The 21,362-nt window shown below is 35.3% G+C and overlaps 6 protein-coding genes across 8 annotated transcripts; 3 read left to right on the forward strand and 3 right to left on the reverse strand.

The window, feature by feature from the left end:
* Positions 1 to 601: 601 nt before the first annotated feature.
* On the forward strand, positions 602 to 2,322 carry LOC145939317 (uncharacterized). The gene is made up of 3 exons (XM_083043548.1): positions 602 to 1,292; positions 1,586 to 2,118; positions 2,233 to 2,322. The coding sequence occupies exons 1-3, from the start codon at positions 602 to 604 to the stop codon at positions 2,320 to 2,322; spliced, it is 1,314 nt and encodes a 437-aa protein (XP_082899674.1).
* A 66-nt stretch (positions 2,323 to 2,388) lies between these two features.
* On the reverse strand, positions 2,389 to 6,541 carry LOC145939359 (heat shock 70 kDa protein cognate 4). 2 transcript variants are annotated; one of them, XM_083043619.1, is made up of 4 exons: positions 6,388 to 6,541; positions 5,391 to 5,643; positions 3,269 to 4,513; positions 2,389 to 3,134 (listed from the first exon to the last, which is right to left on the reverse strand). In XM_083043619.1, the coding sequence occupies exons 2-4, from the start codon at positions 5,593 to 5,595 to the stop codon at positions 2,653 to 2,655; spliced, it is 1,932 nt and encodes a 643-aa protein (XP_082899745.1). In that variant the 5' UTR covers positions 5,596 to 5,643; positions 6,388 to 6,541; the 3' UTR covers positions 2,389 to 2,652. The 2 variants fall into 2 exon arrangements, with proteins under 2 accessions (XP_082899745.1, XP_082899746.1); XM_083043620.1 differs by having other exon boundaries at positions 5,391 to 5,666; positions 6,388 to 6,514.
* Positions 6,542 to 7,788: 1,247 nt separating this feature from the next.
* Positions 7,789 to 11,444, forward strand: Ica69 (islet cell autoantigen 1-like protein). Of its 2 annotated transcripts, XM_083043622.1 has the most exons (6): positions 7,789 to 8,178; positions 8,757 to 9,028; positions 9,196 to 9,538; positions 9,700 to 9,975; positions 10,032 to 10,656; positions 10,744 to 11,444. In XM_083043622.1, the coding sequence occupies exons 1-6, from the start codon at positions 8,168 to 8,170 to the stop codon at positions 10,858 to 10,860; spliced, it is 1,644 nt and encodes a 547-aa protein (XP_082899748.1). In that variant the 5' UTR covers positions 7,789 to 8,167; the 3' UTR covers positions 10,861 to 11,444. The 2 variants fall into 2 exon arrangements, with proteins under 2 accessions (XP_082899748.1, XP_082899749.1); XM_083043623.1 differs by lacking the exon at positions 8,757 to 9,028 and having other exon boundaries at positions 7,790 to 8,178.
* A 166-nt stretch (positions 11,445 to 11,610) lies between these two features.
* On the reverse strand, positions 11,611 to 15,633 carry LOC145939358 (armadillo repeat-containing protein 8). Its single transcript, XM_083043618.1, has 8 exons — positions 15,455 to 15,633; positions 15,093 to 15,166; positions 14,481 to 14,931; positions 13,905 to 14,399; positions 13,474 to 13,765; positions 12,351 to 12,874; positions 11,843 to 12,009; positions 11,611 to 11,751 (listed from the first exon to the last, which is right to left on the reverse strand). Exons 1-8 carry the CDS (start codon positions 15,479 to 15,481, stop codon positions 11,715 to 11,717), a joined length of 2,067 nt encoding a protein of 688 aa, XP_082899744.1. The 5' UTR covers positions 15,482 to 15,633; the 3' UTR covers positions 11,611 to 11,714.
* A 253-nt stretch (positions 15,634 to 15,886) lies between these two features.
* Positions 15,887 to 17,014, forward strand: LOC145939364 (vesicle transport protein GOT1B). The gene is made up of 4 exons (XM_083043627.1): positions 15,887 to 16,255; positions 16,370 to 16,461; positions 16,540 to 16,718; positions 16,805 to 17,014. Exons 1-4 carry the CDS (start codon positions 16,231 to 16,233, stop codon positions 16,929 to 16,931), a joined length of 423 nt encoding a protein of 140 aa, XP_082899753.1. The 5' UTR covers positions 15,887 to 16,230; the 3' UTR covers positions 16,932 to 17,014.
* Positions 17,015 to 17,789: 775 nt separating this feature from the next.
* Ant (ADP/ATP translocase) lies at positions 17,790 to 21,274 on the reverse strand. The gene is made up of 4 exons (XM_083043626.1): positions 20,999 to 21,274; positions 19,558 to 19,819; positions 18,878 to 19,112; positions 17,790 to 18,786 (listed from the first exon to the last, which is right to left on the reverse strand). The coding sequence occupies exons 1-4, from the start codon at positions 21,159 to 21,161 to the stop codon at positions 18,544 to 18,546; spliced, it is 903 nt and encodes a 300-aa protein (XP_082899752.1). The 5' UTR covers positions 21,162 to 21,274; the 3' UTR covers positions 17,790 to 18,543.
* Between the last annotated feature and the right edge of the window lie 88 nt (positions 21,275 to 21,362).

The following is a 21,362-nucleotide window of genomic DNA, read 5'->3' on the forward strand; positions in this document are numbered from 1 at the left end:
GCAAAAGAAAGAAACTGCTTATAATAAAGTATTTTATAGATATATTTTGATACAAAAATTAAAATTACTATTTTATCACATATATTATTATTTTTTCTTATTATATATAGTACACATTAATTGCTTTATTTTTTATATTTTATCATAAACTATTAGTTTATATACTTTTTTATATATTTTTTTTACATATTTCGTATATGTTAATAACGTTAAGTTAGTATAATATGAAATATCATTTACGAAAAGAGCATGTGTCTCAAAAAGTTAACGCAAGGTTTCCATTATTCAAAATCTTGTGCATTATTAATGTTATGCGTATATTGTTCCCCTAAAAATTGACTTAATTTACTAAAACCGCGTTATGCTCAGGACAGCTAATATCACGCAATCTGAATTTCGTTAATATTACAATAGTAATGTTCTTTATTATGTATCTGATACCAGGGAAAATGTACTATGTAATTGTCAGAGTGTCTCTAACATTCCTCCCAGAAAAATTCAAAATACTTCAACGCTTTTTCTTCAGAGTACTCTATATCAAAAATAATTTCGTTGTAATCATTCACAGACATAAACGTATCAATTAATAAGGAGACTCGAGATGGAAGAAGAAATTTCTGTGCAAATGGAAAACAATTCGCCCTCAATAGAGCACACTTTACGTCCAATAGTCTTTGTCTCTTGGTTTCTAGGAGTCGGTGTTGCACGTCCACGAAAGTGTCCTAAAGCTATCACGATAATCCTACGTATCATTCATTTTGGAGTTTGTTCCGTTATCGTGGCTTACGGTGCGATAGATTTTTTCATTTTCGGTAACGTCTTTAAAAGTGACATATACAAGATTATGTACTACATGAACAAAGTAATGTGTTATGTGTCGGCGTATTACTACGTTTATCACGGCATTGGACAATACGACAAGTGGCCAGAATTAATGAGCAAAATGAAGAATGTCGATCAGAAGATCAGAAAAGAAACGCCTATGAACGATCGACCGATAAAAATTATCCAAGTGCTGGCTATTCTCGCGACAATTGCTTGCGGTCCACTATTTCTAATCATACATGCTCTATATTATTATTTCACATATCCCGAAGATATTTTCGCATCCGACTTGCTACTTTATTATACGATAGCTCAGTCATTGATCAACAGTTTCATATTTGACGTTATCGTTTACGTGCTATACCATAGATTTCAAACAATAAATGAATTAATCGTGCAATTAGATGAGGGATTTAGTACGCCATGGATTACGCTTAAACTCAGATGTATCAGAGAATTACACACGGGCAAGTGCTAGTATTTTATTTAAAATATTTTTACAATCTCTTTGAAGATATTATTTTAAAATATTAATTTAAATATTATTTTATTAATTATAATAAATTAATATTACTTTATTATTATTAATTTTAAATATTATTAAAATTTTTTTTTAAAGTTGTATATTCTCTTTCGATAATTTATATATTATTATTTATGTAAAAAACAAGATATATAATTCAATGTGTACAATTTATCAAAATGTCACAATAATTGATATTACATTGTTGAATTGAAAAGATAATTTTCTGTTATACAGAAATGTGTGATCTAGCAATGATGGTAAATGATATTCACGGTTTTCAACTTCTTCTTTTCTCGGCAAATTGCTTCACCATGGTTGTGGCTACGCTCTTTAGAATTTACATGGGCGTTGTAGAAAAAAATTACGCATTCATGTTAATAAATAATATTCTTTGGATTTTATATGCTACGCAATTCGGCCTATTGTGTTGGATCTGTACACTTGCACGTCAAGAATCCGACAAGACTGGAATAATTATATATACGATTGTATTAAATTGCAACGCTGTGAATCTTCATAAGCTAAACGGCACGAAAAACCAACTAAGTCTAGAAATACCACCAGAAAACCAGGACGGCGAGCAAAATTCTAATAGAAGTAGCAGTTACAATCTCAACTACATTGTTATGGAAAATCTCCTGCGTAAAAACCTAGACCGAGACTGTGTCAGAAACGAGGTCAATGATTTTTCAATTCAATTACAGCAGCATCGAGTAGCAATTACTGCTTGCAACTTTTTCGAAATGAACAATGCTTTACTTAGTGGTGTGAGTATATTATCACTATATTCATTATCTATAAAATAGATTATATAATTTCTTTGCAGATTATAATATATAATTGAAAGCACTATTATAACAAATAAATAATTTCTTTTTCAGTTCGTCGGTGTAATTACTACTTATTTAATAATTCTCGTTCAATTTTATCGACCCGAAAATTCAACGCATAATTTAATAGAAGATAAATAGGAAATTATCATGTTTCAAATAGCACTAAAAAATAGGAAGAGAGAAGATATAAAATATATGCATATATATAAACTAAACATAATATTATATGTATTAATTTCTCTAATATAAATATTTATTGTAACAATATATTAATTTCTCTAATATAAATATTTATTATAACAAATTTATCATTTATATCATAATCTTTAAAAAATAAAAAATGTTATTTTACAAGAAATAAACTGAAATGACTGTTGAACATAAATAACAATACTTATTGTAAAATGAGATGAAATGTAAAGCTGTTATGAAAAGAAACAAATAGAAAAAAACAAAAGAATGATCAATTTAATCGACTTCTTCGATGGTTGGTCCGGCACCACCGGCGCCAGGATTAGGTCCTGCTCCTCCAGCACCAGGGAAACCACCGGGTGCTCCACCGCTTTGATAAAGTTTCGTAACGATAGGATTGCAAATAGCCTCCAGTTCTTTCTGCTTGTCAGCAAACTCTTCCTTCTCCGCTAATTGATTGGCGTCCAACCATGAAATAATTTCGTTGCATTTGGAGATGATTTTTTCCTTGTCAGATGCATCAATCTTATCCTTAATTTTTTCGTCCTCCATCGTACTCTTCATATTAAAGGAATACGACTCAAGAGCGTTTTTAGCACTAATCCTTTCTCGTTGCTGTTCATCTTCTGAGCGATATTGGTCGGCTTCATTTACCATCCTTTCTATTTCCTCTTTTGATAAACGGCCTTTGTCATTGGTAATCGTGATTTTATTTTCTTTGCCTGTAGATTTCTCAATCGCAGAGACATTCAATATACCTATAAAATAAAATATAGAAAAATAAGAAATGCGTTAATTAAATAATCAATATAGTTAATATAATTAAATAATCAATAATTAAATGGATTAAATATTTGATTGTAAAAAATCAATGTTTAACTATTGAACTTACCATTTGCGTCGATATCAAAAGTAACTTCAATTTGCGGTACACCCCTAGGCGCCGGTGGTATTCCAGTTAATTCGAATTTGCCGAGAATGTTGTTATCCTTAGTCATCGCTCTCTCTCCTTCGTAGACTTGGATAAGTACTCCCGGTTGATTGTCGGAATACGTGGTGAACGTCTGAGTCTGTTTCGTGGGTATCGTCGTGTTCCTCTTGATCAAAGTTGTCATGACACCGCCAGCGGTTTCAATACCCAATGACAACGGAGTCACGTCCAACAGAAGTAGATCTTGAACTTCTTCGGACTTGTCACCGTGCAAAATAGCTGCCTGAACTGCTGCACCGTAAGCAACGGCCTCATCTGGATTAATAGATTTATTCAGCTCCTTGCCGTTGAAGAAATCTTGAAGTAACTTCTGAATCTTTGGTATCCTGGTGGAGCCACCGACTAAAACTATACTGTGAACTTGAGCCTTGTCCATCTTCGCGTCTCTAAGCGCTTTCTCGACGGGTTCAAGGGTACTTCTGAACAGATCGGCGCAGAGTTCCTCGAATCTAGCCCTGGTGATCGACGTGTAGTAATCAATACCCTCGAACAACGAGTCAATCTCAATGCTCGCTTGCGTCGACGAGCTCAACGTTCTCTTCGCTCTTTCGCAGGCTGTCCTCAAACGTCTCAGAGCTCTCTTGTTAGGACTCAAGTCCTTCTTGTACTTCCTCTTGAATTCTTGCACGAAATGGGTCACCATTCGATTGTCGAAGTCCTCGCCGCCGAGATGCGTGTCGCCGGCTGTAGATTTCACCTCGAAGATGCCGTCCTCGATTGTTAGAATTGATACGTCGAAGGTACCACCGCCCAAGTCGAAGATCAAAACGTTCTTTTCGCCTACGGCTTTCTTATCGAGACCGTACGCTATCGCGGCTGCTGTCGGCTCGTTTATTATCCTGAGAACATTCAGACCAGCGATGGCGCCGGCATCCTTCGTCGCCTGCCTCTGAGAGTCATTAAAGTAAGCTGGTACAGTAACAACGGCGTTCGTCACGGTCTTTCCCAAATACGCCTCCGCTGTTTCCTTCATTTTCGTTAGGACCATGGAGGACACCTCCTCGGGGAAGAAGGTCTTCGTCTCGCCTTTATAAGACACCTTAATCTTTGGTTTGCCTCCCTCATTGACTACCGTGAACGGCCAGTGCTTCATGTCACTCTGTACAGTTGCATCATCGAACCGGCGACCGATCAATCGCTTTGCGTCTTTAGAGAGATAAAATTATAAAAAATTATAAATTGTCTTTTCTTCCAATATCGTCTCTTAAAACGTGCCGTGCAATTAACTGAAGAGGATGCGAATTGTATTGGATTCTGAAGGAATGGTTGCAGAATTATGGCCTAGTCAAAAAATATTCAACTTGCCAGCTGTGATATTTATAATTATAATAATTAGAAAATATATAATTATAATAAATTATAATTACACAAAATTTATAATTATAAAATAATTTTAAAAAAATTAATTTTAATTAAAAAAAATGTGTTAAGTAATTTTACTTACCGCAAGTTTTGTTGTAAAAATTGCAAAAATTGTAAAAATAAATTTAAAAGATTTATCACAATATTAAACGTGTCAAACATAATATGCATGTTTGTAAAAATATATTACGCAATTTGCTCATTACGTAAAAATAATTACGTAAAATATTAATAAATATTTGATATTCAACGAAAAATTTATCGTGTGAATCATTTTGATTTCGATCCAACATGAATCGGTAAATAGTGTTTATCGCTGGCATAAAATAGGATTACATAAAACTAACGTGTCAGAACGTCAGAACGCTCGACTATAATGTAAAGGATGAAAATGAGCGAGCGGAGAGAGGAGGAAATTGCGTGCACAGTGACTAGATGCTATGGAGAGATTGTGCAAGGTCACTAGTGCAGTAAGATACACAATTGAGTATTACGTATGTAACAATTTCAAGTTCAATTCCAAAGAATCGAAAAAAAATCACAAATGACGATCTTCATTTAAAATAATTCTGATTTAAAATAATTCTTTATGTCTAATATATACGTCAAAGTTGTAAACGTACATATATGCGTCGCATTGCATAAAAATTTTTTCACTTACCGAAGATGGTGTTACTGGGGTTCATGGCAACCTGGTTTTTCGCCGCATCGCCGATCAGCCTCTCGGTATCGGTGAAGGCTACGTAGCTCGGTGTAGTCCGGTTACCCTGATCATTGGCGATGATTTCAACCTTTCCGTGTTGGAAGACACCCACGCAAGAATACGTGGTGCCCAAGTCGATTCCAACTGCCGGTGCTTTCGACATCGTTATCCTCCTTCTCTCTTACGAGCAATATCTCAATGTAATCGGATACTGAAATCGAAATATAATGTAAGCTATTTGTGCATGATTGTGCGATGAAAAAAAAAACAGCTTAATTAATTTAATTCCCGAGAAAATTGAAGTTGGCAAATAGCCGCATACTTGGCGCTCGAAATAGTACGACGCAATAAACCATGTCGTTTCTCGAATAATCGATTAACGATTAACTAAACAATTTTCTTCATATATTATTTGTAGAATTATTTTTACAATTATAAAAATGTATTACGGTACATTTCTCGATCATTGTAAGAAAAATTGCTAAATTTTTATCATTTATTTAATCGCGATAACCTTGCGAAACGTTTTTCCATCATGATCGATTATTGCGTCATTTTGCAATGTTTGTCTAGAAACTACATCTCGTGCGGACAAATAATATAACAATATAAATATGTTTTGTAGTTATTCCAAACAAATTCTATATAAAATTGCACTTCCGCAGACTTTTCTGCACGACTGAATTACAGTTCTAAATTATATAATAAAATGAGGGGAAAAAACATATTTAGACATTTAAATCTATTAAAATATAAACAAGTTTCGATAATATCAAAGGAAACTACGCAAAAATTCGTATTTAAACAGCTTCAATTTGAAAATGAAAGATTTCGTGGCAAGTAAACGACGCACACACACACACATTTTCAGAAAAAAATAACCTACATTACGTTACGATTATTTCATTAAGAAATTAATTTAAAGTCGAAAATACACAGAACACGGATTATTCACCTTGTCGTTGCTTCTCTATCACGTAGACGATTTAATCTACGAGTCGACACAATATAAAATGTAGACGCTTGCAGGAACTCTTGCTCTCGTCGCGTTCGTTACGAAACTAATGACACGAAGTTCGCCGCGCTTCTAATATACCGAATCGTCCGCTTCGAGAAGCTTCCGCGGATGACCAATCGCGGCGCGGATTCTCGAATCCACGAGACGCTTCCGTCGAATATGAGAGAAACAAGGAGAGACATATCGTAAACGGGATAAAAAGAGAGGGACGAAACGACGTAGAAAAATATCGAGTAGCAACACGATATAGAATGTCCACGGCTATAATTAACTGCACGAATCATGTTTCTTTCGATGAAATATATCATATCTAGCGCATCGATGAAATAAAGAAAGGGTGTTTACTAAATATCGATCAGCTGTATACGATGAAATCATTCGCGTACTTTCTAGAAATGGCAAGAAATCGCGCAACAGCCCGTTCGAATGCGAGATCGATCGCGAGAGACGGGAAGAATTCCAGAAAATACGCCATTTATCAGTCAATTTACTTTCCTATCGGATACGTACTCTTCATTTTTCCGATCTTCCGTTCTGGCAATCAATACTTGGATTCGCTTCACGATGGCAGCCAATCGTTTAACCTAAATGCCTGTAAATAAATGAACGTTACTATTATTATATTGTCATTACATAATTTCTAAAATTAACATCTCTTTTTTATCGCGGCAACGGAAATATTCTTAGATTATGATAAATATTAATATTATTTTAGCACAAAATATAATCTTTCTCTATATGAAAAAATAAAAGTTGAGAGTGAAACATATACCTAACTGCTTTCAGTACCAATAATGTTTTGACAAGTTTTATTCGATCGAATGTTCGACCGGAACCGGACTTGCGAAATTACATGGTCTATTTAGATAAAGATATTCATAAAATATATTCTGGACGATTCTAATTTAAGCAAACCAGCTTTACTGAGAAAATGCACGATAAATATAACTGTTGCGATGCACAAAATTTAAGAGCAAGTTGCAGTTACACCAGCGCCAACTAAACCCAACTAAATAAAAAAAATATAAAATATCAACTGTCGGTAAACTGCAAAATCGTAATGTATGAGAGAATCGGATTTTTGTTATTAATTTAATATATATATATATTATATTATCAAAGAAAAAAATGTTGTGCCTGATGGAAATAAAATGAATAATAAAAATAATATATAATTACTCAAAGAGATGGGTTAGGATCATTATGATAGATCATTTATAATCATCGTAATGGATCGATTCTCAGCCACAATTACGATCATGAAATATTGTCTGACAGAAGTTTAACAGCTGATTCATATTATAATAGTACATAATTAATTTATTCTCTTACATATTCTCCTTTATCGTGAGGTGAACCATATATTTCGAGCATCCAATCACGACATCTCGCCGCTATTCCATTCTAATGTCAGTATTGGTCGACTAGAGCTGGTGGTTGTTCCTTGTTCCTCCTCGCTCCTCGGACATGACAAGTTAGCCTTCGTGGCCCCTTCCTGTTTGATAAACTGTCACGTAGAAATGCCACGATTGTCGTCGCACTGTTAGACACTTTCAACTATCAACTGTGCAGTACAAATGCAATCATAGGGTGCGAGGAATAATTATGTGCACAATGTGATATACAATTGAATGACGATACGGTTTTCGAGCTCATGCTTTGTGATTGTAAACATTAACCCGCACTCTCGTACCCAGGTAGCAGCAGATCTTCCGTTATGAATGCTTAGTAAGTTTTCTCTTTTTTTCCTTCTTATCTATATTTTACCGTCCTAAATTGCTTGGCTTGAGCTTATCTCACCGATAAGTGCGTTGCATGCAAATCCAGTGGCGAACAGTGGCCTTGAAAAGCAAAAGATAATGATTGTCATTCTTTCACTCCAAATGGGCTCTAACTATTCTAAATCAATATGGTAGTTCATCACCTTTTCGTGTTATTAATAGATATTGTGTGAACTAGTTTTTTTCTAAGTCTTATGTATTTATTTCTTCATCACTAGTGTTTAAAAAAAGTCACTATGAATTTGTAAACTTTTCGTTTTTCACATTATTAATTAAAAAAAGAAAATAAATCTAAAATAATAAATTTATATTATTAACAGATTTATTTTAATAATTATTAAATACTAGTAAAATTAAACATATTTCAGTATATTTAATTTTTTTTTTTTTTTTTTTTTTTTGTAATAATGGAAATATATCACACTTATCATTTAAATTCTTTGTATATAATCTCTTAATTATCATTATATTTAATAATATATATTGATTAAAACTTACATAAAATTTTTTCTATCTTGCATATAGTAATAGAGGTGCACCAGGTATATCAGGAAATGCTGCCTTTGATTGTTGGGTTCAAAAGTCTAATATGCATGATGATTCTGCTATAACAAAAATGCAACATCAATTCTGGGTGACGAAGCAAGTTTTGTCTCGAAGATTAGGAAAGAAAGAGGACGAATGTATAATTGCTTCGGATGCTGAATTGGATGCAAAGCTAGAGTTGTTTCGCAGTGTTCAAGAATCTTGTTGTTACTTACAAAGAGTTATTGACAGATATCAAGAAAGATTATGCAGTGCGTTTTAACACAATTTCTAGTAGAGAATAATATATTAATGCTACTCTCTAACATATCTGTATTATAATATCTTAACATATCTGTATCATAATATGTATTTAAAAAATTTAAGTTATAAGGATATTTATATTATGATAATGGAATAATTTAAACATTCTATACAGATTTAGCTCAGGAAGAAAATGGAATGGGACGTTTTTTGAAAGATGCTGGAAAACAAGATAAAACTCGTGCTGGCAAAATGATGTCAGCAGTTGGAAAATCTTTATCTTATTCAGGTCAACAAAGACTTGCATTGAGAACTCCTTTGGGTCGACTGTATCAAGAGGTAGAAACATTTAGACAAAGAGCTATTGAAGATACATTACAAAATGTGCAAGCAATGGAAAAAGCTCGTACAGAATATCGAGCTGCCCTATCATGGATGAAAAATATTTCTCAAGATTTAGATCCAGATACGTCCAAACAAGTAGAGAGATTTAAAAAAGTTCAAGCACGTGTCAAACAGTAAGTTCCATTTTGCACTTTCATGTAATAAAAGTATAATCACAGATTTAATCTCAATTCCTCTTTTTTAATTATTATATTTAATTAAACTGCATATACTGTATATCTGTCTTTATAAATTTAATAATGTGTTTAAGAACATTTTTATATCTGTTGTTTAGGGGCAAAATAATTTTTGACAATCTGGCCCTTGACTGTCTTCAGAAGGTTGATTTATTAGCAGCGGCAAGGTGCAATATGTTCAGTCATGCCTTAGTTTTATACCAAACCACTCTCCTGAATTTTACAAAGAAATCTGCACAAGCTTACTCTACGATAGCAAACAGCTTCAAGGGCTATCAACATTTTGATTTCACAGTTGTACGAGAACTGGCTGAAACTTCTAGCAAATTGGCACAAGAAACAGGTGGTGATGATGATGATCCAGAAAAAGATAAGTAAGTTACAAAATAAAAAAAATATCGTCATTTTTGTCATAATACAATTTTTATAGATTACCATTTTTTGATATGGATTATCATGATGATGTTGAGGAGGCACAAGAAGCTACTGCAAATTCAGAAAGTACATCAGAGAAAACTAAACAATCTGAAAAACTTTTGGATATAGAAAGTGAGCCAAAAGATATATTAATACATTTAGATGCGACTACAAATTCTTCAAGGAATGGAATAGTGCATAGTACTAACGATACGGAAAGTGATAAAGGTCTTGAAGAGTTCTTTGGAAATTTAAACTTAGAAAAAGATGTCTCTAATAATACCGGACAATCGGTTACTAAAACCGAGAAAAATGATTATTCCAAATTCGAGAAAACATCTGAAGAGCAGAAGTTAGCAATGGATATATTTGAAGAGTGCAATACAGATTTTAATTTAGCTGACTTACCGTTGTTGTCATCAGAAACTCAACAACAGCAATCATTAAATTTTTTGGCTTCCAAAAGCGCAGCACTATTCGATGATATTCTAAATAACAAGCAACAATGTACGAACAATGATTGGGAAGGCATATCAAATGATACTTTTCTACCGCCAAACATTTTGAAACAAAGTTTAGGAGATGCAGCACTAGGTATGGGACAGAAGAGTAGCACAACTAATAACACGGACGACAAAGTAAGTATTTAAATTTAGTCTAGTAGCAATAATCCCCTTCTCCCCTCCGTGCCCTGCACAATTAATATTACAATATTCTTTTCATAGAAAAAGAGCAAGACTGGAAAGCAGAAAGGTAATTCGTGGTTGGATTTATTTGCAGAACTGGATCCATTGGCTAATCCAATGGAGAATCTTTCCGGTGATAATAATGCTTCTGCTTAATTCATAATGCATTTTAATAACATTTCCTTGACACTCTGGTTACTTGCTATTTATAACAATAAGGAAAACTGATTAAGTTATCATTTATTGCCAATGAATATCATAATGCAGTGAATGCATAAAATTCAATGTTTTTACTTGGTACAAGTTTGTATCAGTATTTACCAATTTGTAAACTTTTAAATTTAACATTCCAGATTTCTTTTCAATAGAATTGTTCATAAGAATCAAAACTATTTAAATTATATGAATATTTTCATATAAGCTAGAGACACATACCAAAGATAAAATTTGATGTTTATTGAACATTTTATGCTAGTCATATATATTTTCTTTCAAATATATATTTAAAAAATCTTCAATATAAATAAATTTATTATGGAGTTCTTCGTAGTGTTCTAACATGGATATATCCACACAAAGGAATGAACACAAAGTATATACTACATAAATATTGTATGCGCTTTCTGTGTTTATTTCAAGTTCTTTTCATGATTTTACTTATTCTCTTAATTTTTTTCTTATTGCATATCAATCCATAACATCTGAAGCCTCTGCTTGTAAACTAATATTGTAAATTAAGAGATATCAAATCCATCACTTTCAATAAAGACAAAGAAATTGTATATATTTTTTCACATTACTTTCTGTATTAAATTAAATAAATACTACAGAGTTACAGGCATAGGCTCAGAAATGTCAATTTGTTCATTTTATTTATAACTTTCAAGTACTTACACATCATCAACCGAGGTAATCACAGTATTAATGCTAAAGTTGTAATGTATTTCAAATATAAAAAAGACACTTGAAATCATCCGAAATCTAATCTTCATCGGTAATACGTTTCAAGTTCAAGTCTCGTAAAATTGAGATAGGGCAGTCTTGACTCTGAAATGGAAATAACAATGAGATTTGTTAATACAAAAGTTTACAATAAGTGACAATAATGTGGGTGGAACATAATATTTATCTTTCATACTTCTCAAACAATTGAGTGTCTTTCGTGTGACGTAGCTGTTGTAAGATACGATAAATTCCTAATTCTCTTAGACGCGCTTGTCGTTGCGCAGCACCGGGTTCCTCTCTCCAGACTAGGTTACATACACAGAAAATCGCTGCGACTTGTAGTTTCACATTGCTATGCATCTATATAAAATATATACATTGTACATATACTATAACATATATATGTATACAATTAAAATTGACATTTAAGAGATATTTTATTAAGTTAATAGAATAGATTTCAGATTAAAATTATTATAATAGATAGAATGTGAATGCTTCATCGATTTAATGCACACATTTGGCATCACCAAGCTTATGGCAATCAAAGCAAATTTTTTTTATGCTATTTCATTCTATTGTAAATAAAACAGCCGTCCATAAGCATGAGCAACGCCGGCTTATTTGTATAGAATCCAAAAAAAGAAAAAACTTAATTGAAGTAATGAAATATTGAAGTGTTGTAATTACAATATACGAACCATATAATCCATGAGTTTCTTAAGCACGTCGTCGTTAGCCATAATGTGATCTCTAGCTCGGTCACCATCAGCTACATTTGCTAAGATGCAAAGCGCTTGTTCCTTGACATCCGCCGGATGTTCCGGATCTTCCAATACTAGGATAACCGCTTGCATAACGTGAGTGGCATGCTCGCCCATTATACGATCTATGTGAGCCTTGGTAGAGAGCAAGTTTCGTAACAGGCCCAGCGTTTTCATCAGAACGCTCAATTCAGGATCGGCCAGAAGGCGAAAGATCTGATCGGTGCCCAGGCACGAAAGTATTTGCGATTTTACACGTTGCTCCGCTTGAAAAGCCACGTTCATTAGGGCCCAAATGCCGTTCAGTCGGAGTGCCGATTCGGGTCGTTTAGTGAGTGAACACAACAATTCTACTCCGCCGGATTCGAGAATTGGTTCTTTGCTCGGACTAAACTCCAATAGTAAATTACATAAAGTACTCGAGGCAACAGTTAATAAATCACCTTCACCTTCGCCTCTACCTATAGTACAATAATTATAACAATGTTAATAGTAACTCATAGTCGGCGATCGAATACTAATAATAACAGCTAATTATATAAGCATTGATTTCTTTATTCCTTTTTTTCTTTTGGAAAAATGATTTTACAATGTAGATAGAGAAAAGAGAATAGGGATGTATTCACTGTTTTTATCTACACGCATAAAAAAGTATGTCGTCCCATTCCAAATTTATATATTGATAGCATTTTACTGTATTTGGAAATATTCATTAAATTGTGTGTTTGCTTCTTTGCAAAATATTAATCACAACAAAAAATTTAAAAGGTGACGAACTTTTTTTGATACGTGTATTTTTATTCAACTACAATTCTCTTGGCTCTTATATAGAATAAAGAAAGAATAATTTACAATATACATGAATACTTCTTTTTGATATTTTTTTTTTCTTTCTCTTTGATTAAACTGTTTGTTCGAAATTTAAAGCTAAATATACCTATACTGTATCTTACATGCAATATATGCATGCAACATACATGTTTATGAATGTCTATCAATGTCTATTGTAACGTAATCTGTAATATTCTGCTTATTGTAAATGTATATTATCATATTTTACCCTCCAACCCCTTGTCCGCTCCATGTAACAACTGCATAAGCGGCCTCCACACTGCATGATCCTGAAACGTAGTGCGAAGCTGTTGCACGCTCCTCGAGAGGGAGTGCAAACATCTAACCGCGGCTAAACGAACGCGGGATCCGCCGGGATCTTGAAGACCAGAGACAACTTGCTCCATAAGACTTTCCGTTTCAATGATACGCTTTCGAATGTCCTCGTCATTAGCACCGAGAGACGCGAATGCTCTAAACGCGGCTTGTCGCATATCTTGCGTTAATGTCGCATCCTGAACCTGGAACAAAACAAATATCGCACACATTTTTAAATAAAAGCCACTATAAAAAAAATATATATATTTGATCGATTCTATATATACTATATATCTTTTTTTTACTATATCTGTACACGTTTATAGTATAATTGTAAATTACTTGTGGATGTGGTCTCAGCAGCTCCGCCAGTGTCGGTATCAGATGATTACTAATAGATGCTAAACGCTGCAGATCTGTATCGACTTCGGTAAGATACGCAAGTGTCTCGGCCGCGGCAACTCTTTCACGCGGCGGACGGTCTCGATGACACAATCGAACAAGACACGGTAATGCGCGATAAACAACTCGCGGATCGGTAGATGGCAAGGCGCCGGCTCTATGCATGTACGCGATGCATCTTGCCGCTTCGAGCTGTATCAACGAGCTCTTCTCACGTCCCATTAATTGGCCTAGTGCCACGGGCACCAATCTACCATGGACGGTATTATTCGTGCTGGCTGATGCGACCATAGCCGATACCATGTGATTCTGATAACACATGTTTGCTAAGCAGGCCAGAGCTGGTAATTGAATGTCGGACAGAGTGGAATCCAATTGCATCGCCAACGTTTCCACCGCTCCGCCTTTGGATAGAGCATTTTGCTCCTCTGTCGTCTAATAAATAATTTTGCAAATTAGTTCAAATTAGTTTTAATATTTCTTTTTTACTCTACAAGTTTTATGTTATCTCTTTACCTTACATGCCGTAGTTAAAATCGTCGCGACACAGACTTGACAGGTGACGGATCGACTCGCTAAAGACAACAATCGTGGTACTAACACAGGGTCTTGATAAATCGAGTGAACTGGCGCTGCTGCATGTTGGAACACTGTACGTAGACATCGTAAACAGGCTTCGTTCAATTGGTCCAGTACTTTCGTCTTGCCATCCATAGAAATCTCAGGAGTTGGTGCGGAAAGCAAGACTTGAAGAAGCAACGGAACTACACCTAAGTCTATAAGCGCCAATACATGCTGGTCTGTGCCTTTGGCTAAAGAGCCCAGCGTTACCGCAGATTCTAATCTTACACGATCGCCCACGGTACCAGACGTATCTCCGAGCAGCTGCAAAAGCCGAGGCACCACACCTTGAGCTATAACTGAACCCTTTTGCCTGTTGCTGCCGATCACCGAATTTTTCAGGCATCTGAGAGAAAGAGAGAATATCCATATGCGAAAAGTTAATAAAATTTTTATATATATCAGATAGAGGAATAAATATATTAAATGAAACTGTCAAAGAATGTTCGCTCGAAGGATAAACGAGTTACGTTAAATTCTTAAGGTTAAGTGCAACTTAAAACTCACATAATCGCATCCAGACATTTCTGCGGGTCCGGCGAATAGAGTTCGTCGATATAACTCCTGGAACTCTCGATGTCCTGCAAGATCGCGAGAAGATCGTGATTTTGTCTTTTAGGAGTAATAAAGGGTATAAAGCCAACGGCACACGGTACGATTTTTCGTACTGGATCTGCTAATATTTAGTAAGATACTAGAAATGCTGCATTCTCATTAGTATATTTTTAATATATTACTAAATACTAACAGATCCAGTACGAAAAATCGTACCGTGTGCCGTTGGCTTAATAGGGGGATCTGCGGGATCTATCGAGAAACGTCAAACGACCGGGGACCGCGTTACGAATCCGATACGACGTCGAACTCACCATATATGGCTGCATCACCGAAACCATGTGTAGGCTTGCGTTCTCACATAAATGTCTCGTAAATCGGTTTAATTCGATCGGTCTCCTCGCGGAGCTTCTGCCACGAGGATCAAATCCAGGATTACGCGAAACGTTCGCGACTCTTGCGTTCTCGTTCTCTCGTGCTCTGAAATGAGCTCGGAGCTCGGTCTGTTGCCAATGATGCCAACGTCGCGAAAACGAATATTATCCTATATATATGACAGAAAAGTATGTTCGTCCTTTAGTTGCTTCTTCTTTCGCGTTCCTTCTCTTTCCTTTTCTCTCTCACAGAGAACATGTATTGAATTAAATCTCTAATGTCAAATTAATTAATAACGCTTGTAGCAAAATAAATTTATATATATATGTCGATAAAAATCGATGATCGAGATGAATCGAAATGAATCGAGACGAGCAGTCGAACGATGATTGAGAATTATAATTATTATCCAGTCATCTTTAAAAAAAAATGGTTTTGTATAATTTTAGAGAGAGATGAGATAAATGAATGGAATATAAACTGTCGAAACAATGATCTGACAAATTTATTCGCATATGTGCAAAGGACGTTCACGAAACAGCTGACGCGAAACTTCGTAATAACCTCTACATATGTTGCAGAGTAAATTTGTGCCCCATCATAAGCAATGACGTGGATATAGGTTAAGCTTTTCTACGCTCATGTATTGCACATGCGAACGAATAAAATCAATTATATCGGGCACGGATTTTTCATGAAGAACAACTTGTAAATAATGTTCGAAATCACGGATACACAGAGTGAGTGCAGGGATTTATTAAATCAATTTCGACCGACTTGCAACAATAAACCGGCGAATACGTGAAACGAGATGATTAAATGCTGTTGATTTTATTATAAGGAATATGTTTCAGAAATCGGGGTAGGATTGGCAGGATTTGGTATTTCTTTCCTATTCCTTGGTGTACTATTACTCTTTGATAAGGGTTTACTTGCTATTGGAAATGTAAGATTGTATTCTTGTATAAGTGTATCTTACACAGCGATTTGATTGACTTCTAAATTAAATTGTTATTCATTTTAGCTATTGTTTATATCGGGACTCGCGTGTGTCATCGGACCATGGAGGACTTTAAATTTCTTCTTCCAAAGACACAAAATGAAAGCCAGTGCCTCGTTCCTAGGAGGCGTTTTTGTAGTACTTATGGGCTGGCCCCTTGTGGGGATGATTTTAGAAACTTATGGCTTTGTATTGCTATTTAGGTAAGTGTGATGCATTTTAATAAATTTGATACTATATAAGAGTTATTTTTGTAAATATATTAGTTTATTATTATTTTTTATTCTAGTGGCTTTCTACCAGTAGCAATAAATTTTCTACGAAGAGTACCTTTATTGGGAACTGTACTGAATATGCCTGGTATCAGTCGAATTTTGGACATAATAGCAGGAGATTCCAATAGGACAACTGTATGATAATTATATAATTTAAACATTTTTAACTTTAATATCAACATTTTTGCTTAAACCTTGTATATAAAACAATCATATATATCATGTTCCATATTCTTTTTCTGTCATTCCTTTTTAGAATGTTTTAGAATGTCAGTTGTCAGATAGAAATTTCTGTACAAAAACAAAGTATATACGTATTATACAAAAGTATATACATATACATTATATATATATATATATATATATATATATATATATATATATAATTTGCCTCCTATAAGTGTGAGAAAATATCAGTAAGCATATAGTATAATTGATTTGTATATTTGTTTACATAAATGACGTGTGTGCATAATATATCTGATTACGTTAAGGGTGCGCTCAATTGCATATGTATGAAGCATTCTATAAAATTTTATATAAAAGGAAGTGAGTCTAAATTTTCTATCGATCTAACTGCTAAATAAATCAGTAAATAATTGCCAAAAACGCATACTCTTTCCTTAATCAGGTAACAAATGTTTTGTGACAAAAATTAAATGGATGTATTTAATGTGTCATATATCAAAATGTTTTATACACCAAAATTGAGAAGAAAAACATATTTCAATAAAATTCTTTGTCAAATTTTTAAGGAAAAGCAAAAGAAATTGATGTTGCAAAAATATTAAGAGCACATTGAATCATATTTAAGCTGAAATTAATAATTAAAGATATATAATAACTTTATTGATCTTTTTAATTTTTACTAAAATTATAATTAAATTAGCTAAATATAATTCAAATTAGACATATTGTATGAAAGATTTTAAATCTCACTTTTCAATAAGTCAAAGTCTAAAATCTTGATTGAAAGGGTGAAACAAATTTCCGAATGTATGAAATTTTATATCATTTTTATTGATTTGCTGCTTTCCCTGCATGCATCCTAACATGAACAGATTAGATGCATACATTCTGAGTAACCGCTGTTCATCTTACACATAATCGTCTGGAGTGCGAAATTAAATTATCGTCCATCGAAATTCAATGGACTGGCTGATACCATTAAAATGATATTTTATTAATTATGAATTATGAATTATCTACAACGGGCCGAGAATAAGGGCGGGGGGCGGCCCAGGCTACGCGCCCCGCCATTTCGATATTTCGTCGCGCGTCCCTCTCCTCGTTGATTTCGCGTGCGCTGACTCGATTCTCTAGGCAATTATTACTTTCAGTATTTAATATTTTGACCGGTCTACTTATTTCAACGCGCATGTGTGGAACATTTTCCAGGTAACAGGTGTTCGCGATACCTCCGCGATTGTATTTGCCTCTTCATCATTTTTCACGATAAGAGAATATGAAAATACGCGTGCGTAATGTTTCAATCGCTGCAAGAAAATACTGAATCCGGCAATAAGTTAAGCAGATTCTCTTCTATTTTTTTTACGTTTACAATTTTTGCCGAGTTTCATGCATTTTACGAGCTGCTACGTCAAACGTCCTCGGCCTGAATTACTTGTTCATGTTACCGACAGCAAGTTTTTTCTGTACGTCGGTCTCTGGGAATTGCTATCAAATTGGATGGTACGGATAATGATGATGTTTGTGACTGTGAAAGTAATGAGACGAGAATCTTTTTAACGCTTTAAAGAAGATTTTTGATCTCATCGTACAATACGAGTACGAGCGCACCACCGGTACCACGGAGAACGTTAGAGAATGCACCTTTGAAGAAAGCATTGCGACCCTCCGATTTGTAAATAGTAGCCCAACAATGGAGAGTGTTCTTATACAGAATGTCACTCTTGGCACGGCCAGACTGCATCATCATACGTCTACGTACTGTATCGAAGGGATAGGACACAATACCCGCGACAGTGGTTACAGCCTGCAACAGATTTGAATGAATAAGCGAGAGTTTGATGAAACTGCACGAGTATACATGAACAACACAAAACTGTCTTAAGTCGTCTTCTCACCTGGGCAATACCCCATGAGACAAGGAATGGAGTTTTCTTGGGGTCTGGCAGCATACCACGGGCAGTGTCATAGAAACCGAAGTAAGACGCACGGTAAATAATGATACCCTGCACCGATACACCGAAACCACGGTATAGACCAATAAGGCCATCAGCTTTGAAGATTTTAGTTAAGCAATTTCCCAATCCTGTGAACTCACGCCCGCCACCAGCCTTGCCTACATCGGCAGCCAACCTAGCATGTGATAATGCAACAGTAATTAGTATTTAGTATCAATAATACAAATTTTTAGAAAAATTAATTAGTCTCTATTTACTAGAAAATGTACAAATTTATCTATTAAAATAAATTAATAATATCAATAATATATTCTTATGATATTTTGACACAATTTAATCATAAACAAATATAAATATGCAAAGGCTAGATTATCTTTGCAAATTGAAATTGAAATTTAGAAAAAGAGAAAATATTTAGATCAAATTAAATTTATACAGAATAATTTTAAATTATTAGTTATTTACTGACTAATAATTTTTGTATTAATAATATTATAATAACATTTGTATTAATAATATTTGTATAAATATTTGTATAAATAATACTTGTATAAACAATATTTGTATTAATAATAATGTGACGCGATACTATTCAAAATGCAAATAATTTATAAATTTACCTAGTTCTGGCAAAGTCAAGTGGGTAGACAAAGCACAAAGATGTAGCTCCTGCAGCACCACCCGATGCGAGATTTCCAAGGAAATAACGTCCAAATTGAGTATTCTTATCAACACCACCGAGGAAAACTTGCTTGTACTTGTCTTTAAAGGCAAAGTTCAAAGCCTGTGTTGGAAAGTATCTGATCACATTGGCAAAGTTACCACGCCAATAACTGAGAAATCCTTGTTCCTTTGGGATACGAACGAAACAATCGACCATACCTAAAAAAGAGAGAACCAATATATAATATATATAATATAAAAATAAGTATATATGAAATTTAGATTTTAGTTTTTAATTTTTACATTATTTAAATGTTTCAGATTAGAAAGAAAACTACAAGAGAGAAAAAGATTTATATATTAAAATTTAATACAATTTTATTGGCAAATATAGTTAAAGTTTAGCTATAATAAAATTGACAATAAAACGTTAAAAATCGACAAATAATTCTAATTAAATCGATAATTTAGTTCTAGCTATCATGGTTTTTTCCATCGAACAACTTTGCTCAATAATCGCAATTGTTTAATGCACCGATTAAGTTGTAACTTTGCGGACTTCACGGATAGCGACATTTTCCTAAGCATTTTCTTTAAATCCCCGAGCTCGAGACCGGCTCGTAAATGCGTCTCTCGCACGGCATCGATGACATCAGCGAGACCTTAATGGACGGCATGAATTCCATGACGCGTGGAAGTAGACAGAGAAGGAATCCGGTCTCGTGGCCGACGAAAGGGCGGCCATGTTGGACCGCACCGTCATCGATCGGGGTAAGAGAGCGAAGGCGAGAAGGCGAGAAGGAAGAAGCCACGCGCTGCCATCTGGCTCGGGACGATGCGTTTTATTGAAATATCGATCCATCGTGCCGAACCGCGAGAGAGAAGAGCGATGCTATATGCGATCGGCCCCGACATAAGTTATATAAGTCGCCGAAACTCTCGGGGCTTGACCTTCGTTACATAAATGCGCGAAATTCCTCCCGCGAGGAGGCGGCTATCGCATACTAGGGACACGCGAGACACCCCGTCGCGGCTGCCTCTCAACGGCTGAGCATTACATAATGGCCACATCTCTCTTCTCTTTCCTCCTCTCCTATCGTCCTTATCGAGTGCACTTGCCGCAACTCGCTCTTGCGTCCTCGCACACCCCAATGGAACAATGGAACACATTCGAGATTAATGGCTACTGTCACATGTTCCGTGGGGCTGCCATTCATGCGTTCCGCCACGCGCCTCGTTAACGGTATCCCCGAGTTCCCTGGAGACGATTATCGCCGTGCTGTCTCTCGCGTTATACTCTTGCTCTTGTCGTTGTCCGCGATGTGGCTCGTACTTTTCTTTATCATAACTCTAGGACATTGGACAGACAAGAAAAGAGAGATACGGATCTACACTCACCCTTGTAACGCTGCTCCGCAGAGATCTGCTTGGAGATGTGCTGTACCTGCAGCAACAACTTGACACGTTCGATGGGCGCGACGGCGGTCTTGGAGATCGCCGCGGCCACACCGCCGGCGATGAAATCCTTGGCGAAGGCCACGGGATCCGCGAGTCCAGACATTGTGGGACGGTGGATCGGTGATACGGGTAACGGAGAGAGAAAGAGAGAAAGGAGACTCTCTTGATGTTCTAAACGTTTCGGACGCGCGCCGGACGACGAGTGAGCGAGGCATAGATCGCTCGTCACGAGCGAACGGGCCCTCCGCTAAGAATAGTCGCGCAGGTCACGTGTACCGCTCTGCGCAACTACGAAATCGCCGCC

The sequence above is a fragment of the Prenolepis imparis genome, unplaced genomic scaffold (assembly GCF_030444845.1).
Source record: "Prenolepis imparis isolate NDT839.2.m4 unplaced genomic scaffold, iyPreImpa1.0 SCAF_8, whole genome shotgun sequence".
NCBI classification, from domain to species: domain Eukaryota; kingdom Metazoa; phylum Arthropoda; class Insecta; order Hymenoptera; family Formicidae; genus Prenolepis; species Prenolepis imparis.

What these genes read in the sequence shown, in the direction of transcription:
- LOC145939359 (XM_083043619.1), bottom strand. Translation starts at nt 5,595, where the DNA reads ATGTCGAAAGCACCGGCAGTTGGAATCGACTTGGGCACCACGTATTCT. An exon ending in CCCCAGTAACACCATCTTCG is followed by an intron (nt 4,514 to 5,390) that starts GTAAGTGAAAAA and finishes ATCTCTCTAAAG; the next exon opens with ACGCAAAGCGATTGATCGGT. An exon ending in TTTTGATATCGACGCAAATG is followed by an intron (nt 3,135 to 3,268) that starts GTAAGTTCAATA and finishes TTTATTTTATAG; the next exon opens with GTATATTGAATGTCTCTGCG.
- LOC145939364 (XM_083043627.1), top strand. Translation starts at nt 16,231, where the DNA reads ATGTTCGAAATCACGGATACACAGA. An exon ending in GTTTACTTGCTATTGGAAAT is followed by an intron (nt 16,462 to 16,539) that starts GTAAGATTGTAT and finishes TATTCATTTTAG; the next exon opens with CTATTGTTTATATCGGGACT. An exon ending in GGCTTTGTATTGCTATTTAG is followed by an intron (nt 16,719 to 16,804) that starts GTAAGTGTGATG and finishes TTTTTATTCTAG; the next exon opens with TGGCTTTCTACCAGTAGCAA.
- LOC145939317 (XM_083043548.1), top strand. Translation starts at nt 602, where the DNA reads ATGGAAGAAGAAATTTCTGTGCAAATGGAAAACAATTCGCCCTCAATA. An exon ending in TATCAGAGAATTACACACGG is followed by an intron (nt 1,293 to 1,585) that starts GCAAGTGCTAGT and finishes TCTGTTATACAG; the next exon opens with AAATGTGTGATCTAGCAATG. An exon ending in ACAATGCTTTACTTAGTGGT is followed by an intron (nt 2,119 to 2,232) that starts GTGAGTATATTA and finishes TTTCTTTTTCAG; the next exon opens with TTCGTCGGTGTAATTACTAC.
- LOC145939358 (XM_083043618.1), bottom strand. Translation starts at nt 15,481, where the DNA reads ATGGTTTCGGTGATGCAGCCATATATG. An exon ending in AGCGGACAAGGGGTTGGAGG is followed by an intron (nt 12,875 to 13,473) that starts GTAAAATATGAT and finishes ATTGTACTATAG; the next exon opens with GTAGAGGCGAAGGTGAAGGT. An exon ending in AGAAACTCATGGATTATATG is followed by an intron (nt 12,010 to 12,350) that starts GTTCGTATATTG and finishes TATTTTATATAG; the next exon opens with ATGCATAGCAATGTGAAACT.
- Ant (XM_083043626.1), bottom strand. Translation starts at nt 21,161, where the DNA reads ATGTCTGGACTCGCGGATCCCGTGGCCTTCGCCAAGGATTTCATCGCC. An exon ending in CTTGACTTTGCCAGAACTAG is followed by an intron (nt 19,113 to 19,557) that starts GTAAATTTATAA and finishes ATCACATGCTAG; the next exon opens with GTTGGCTGCCGATGTAGGCA. An exon ending in TCTCATGGGGTATTGCCCAG is followed by an intron (nt 18,787 to 18,877) that starts GTGAGAAGACGA and finishes AATCTGTTGCAG; the next exon opens with GCTGTAACCACTGTCGCGGG.
- Ica69 (XM_083043622.1), top strand. An exon ending in ATATCAAGAAAGATTATGCA is followed by an intron (nt 9,029 to 9,195) that starts GTGCGTTTTAAC and finishes CATTCTATACAG; the next exon opens with ATTTAGCTCAGGAAGAAAAT. An exon ending in CTAATAACACGGACGACAAA is followed by an intron (nt 10,657 to 10,743) that starts GTAAGTATTTAA and finishes TTCTTTTCATAG; the next exon opens with AAAAAGAGCAAGACTGGAAA.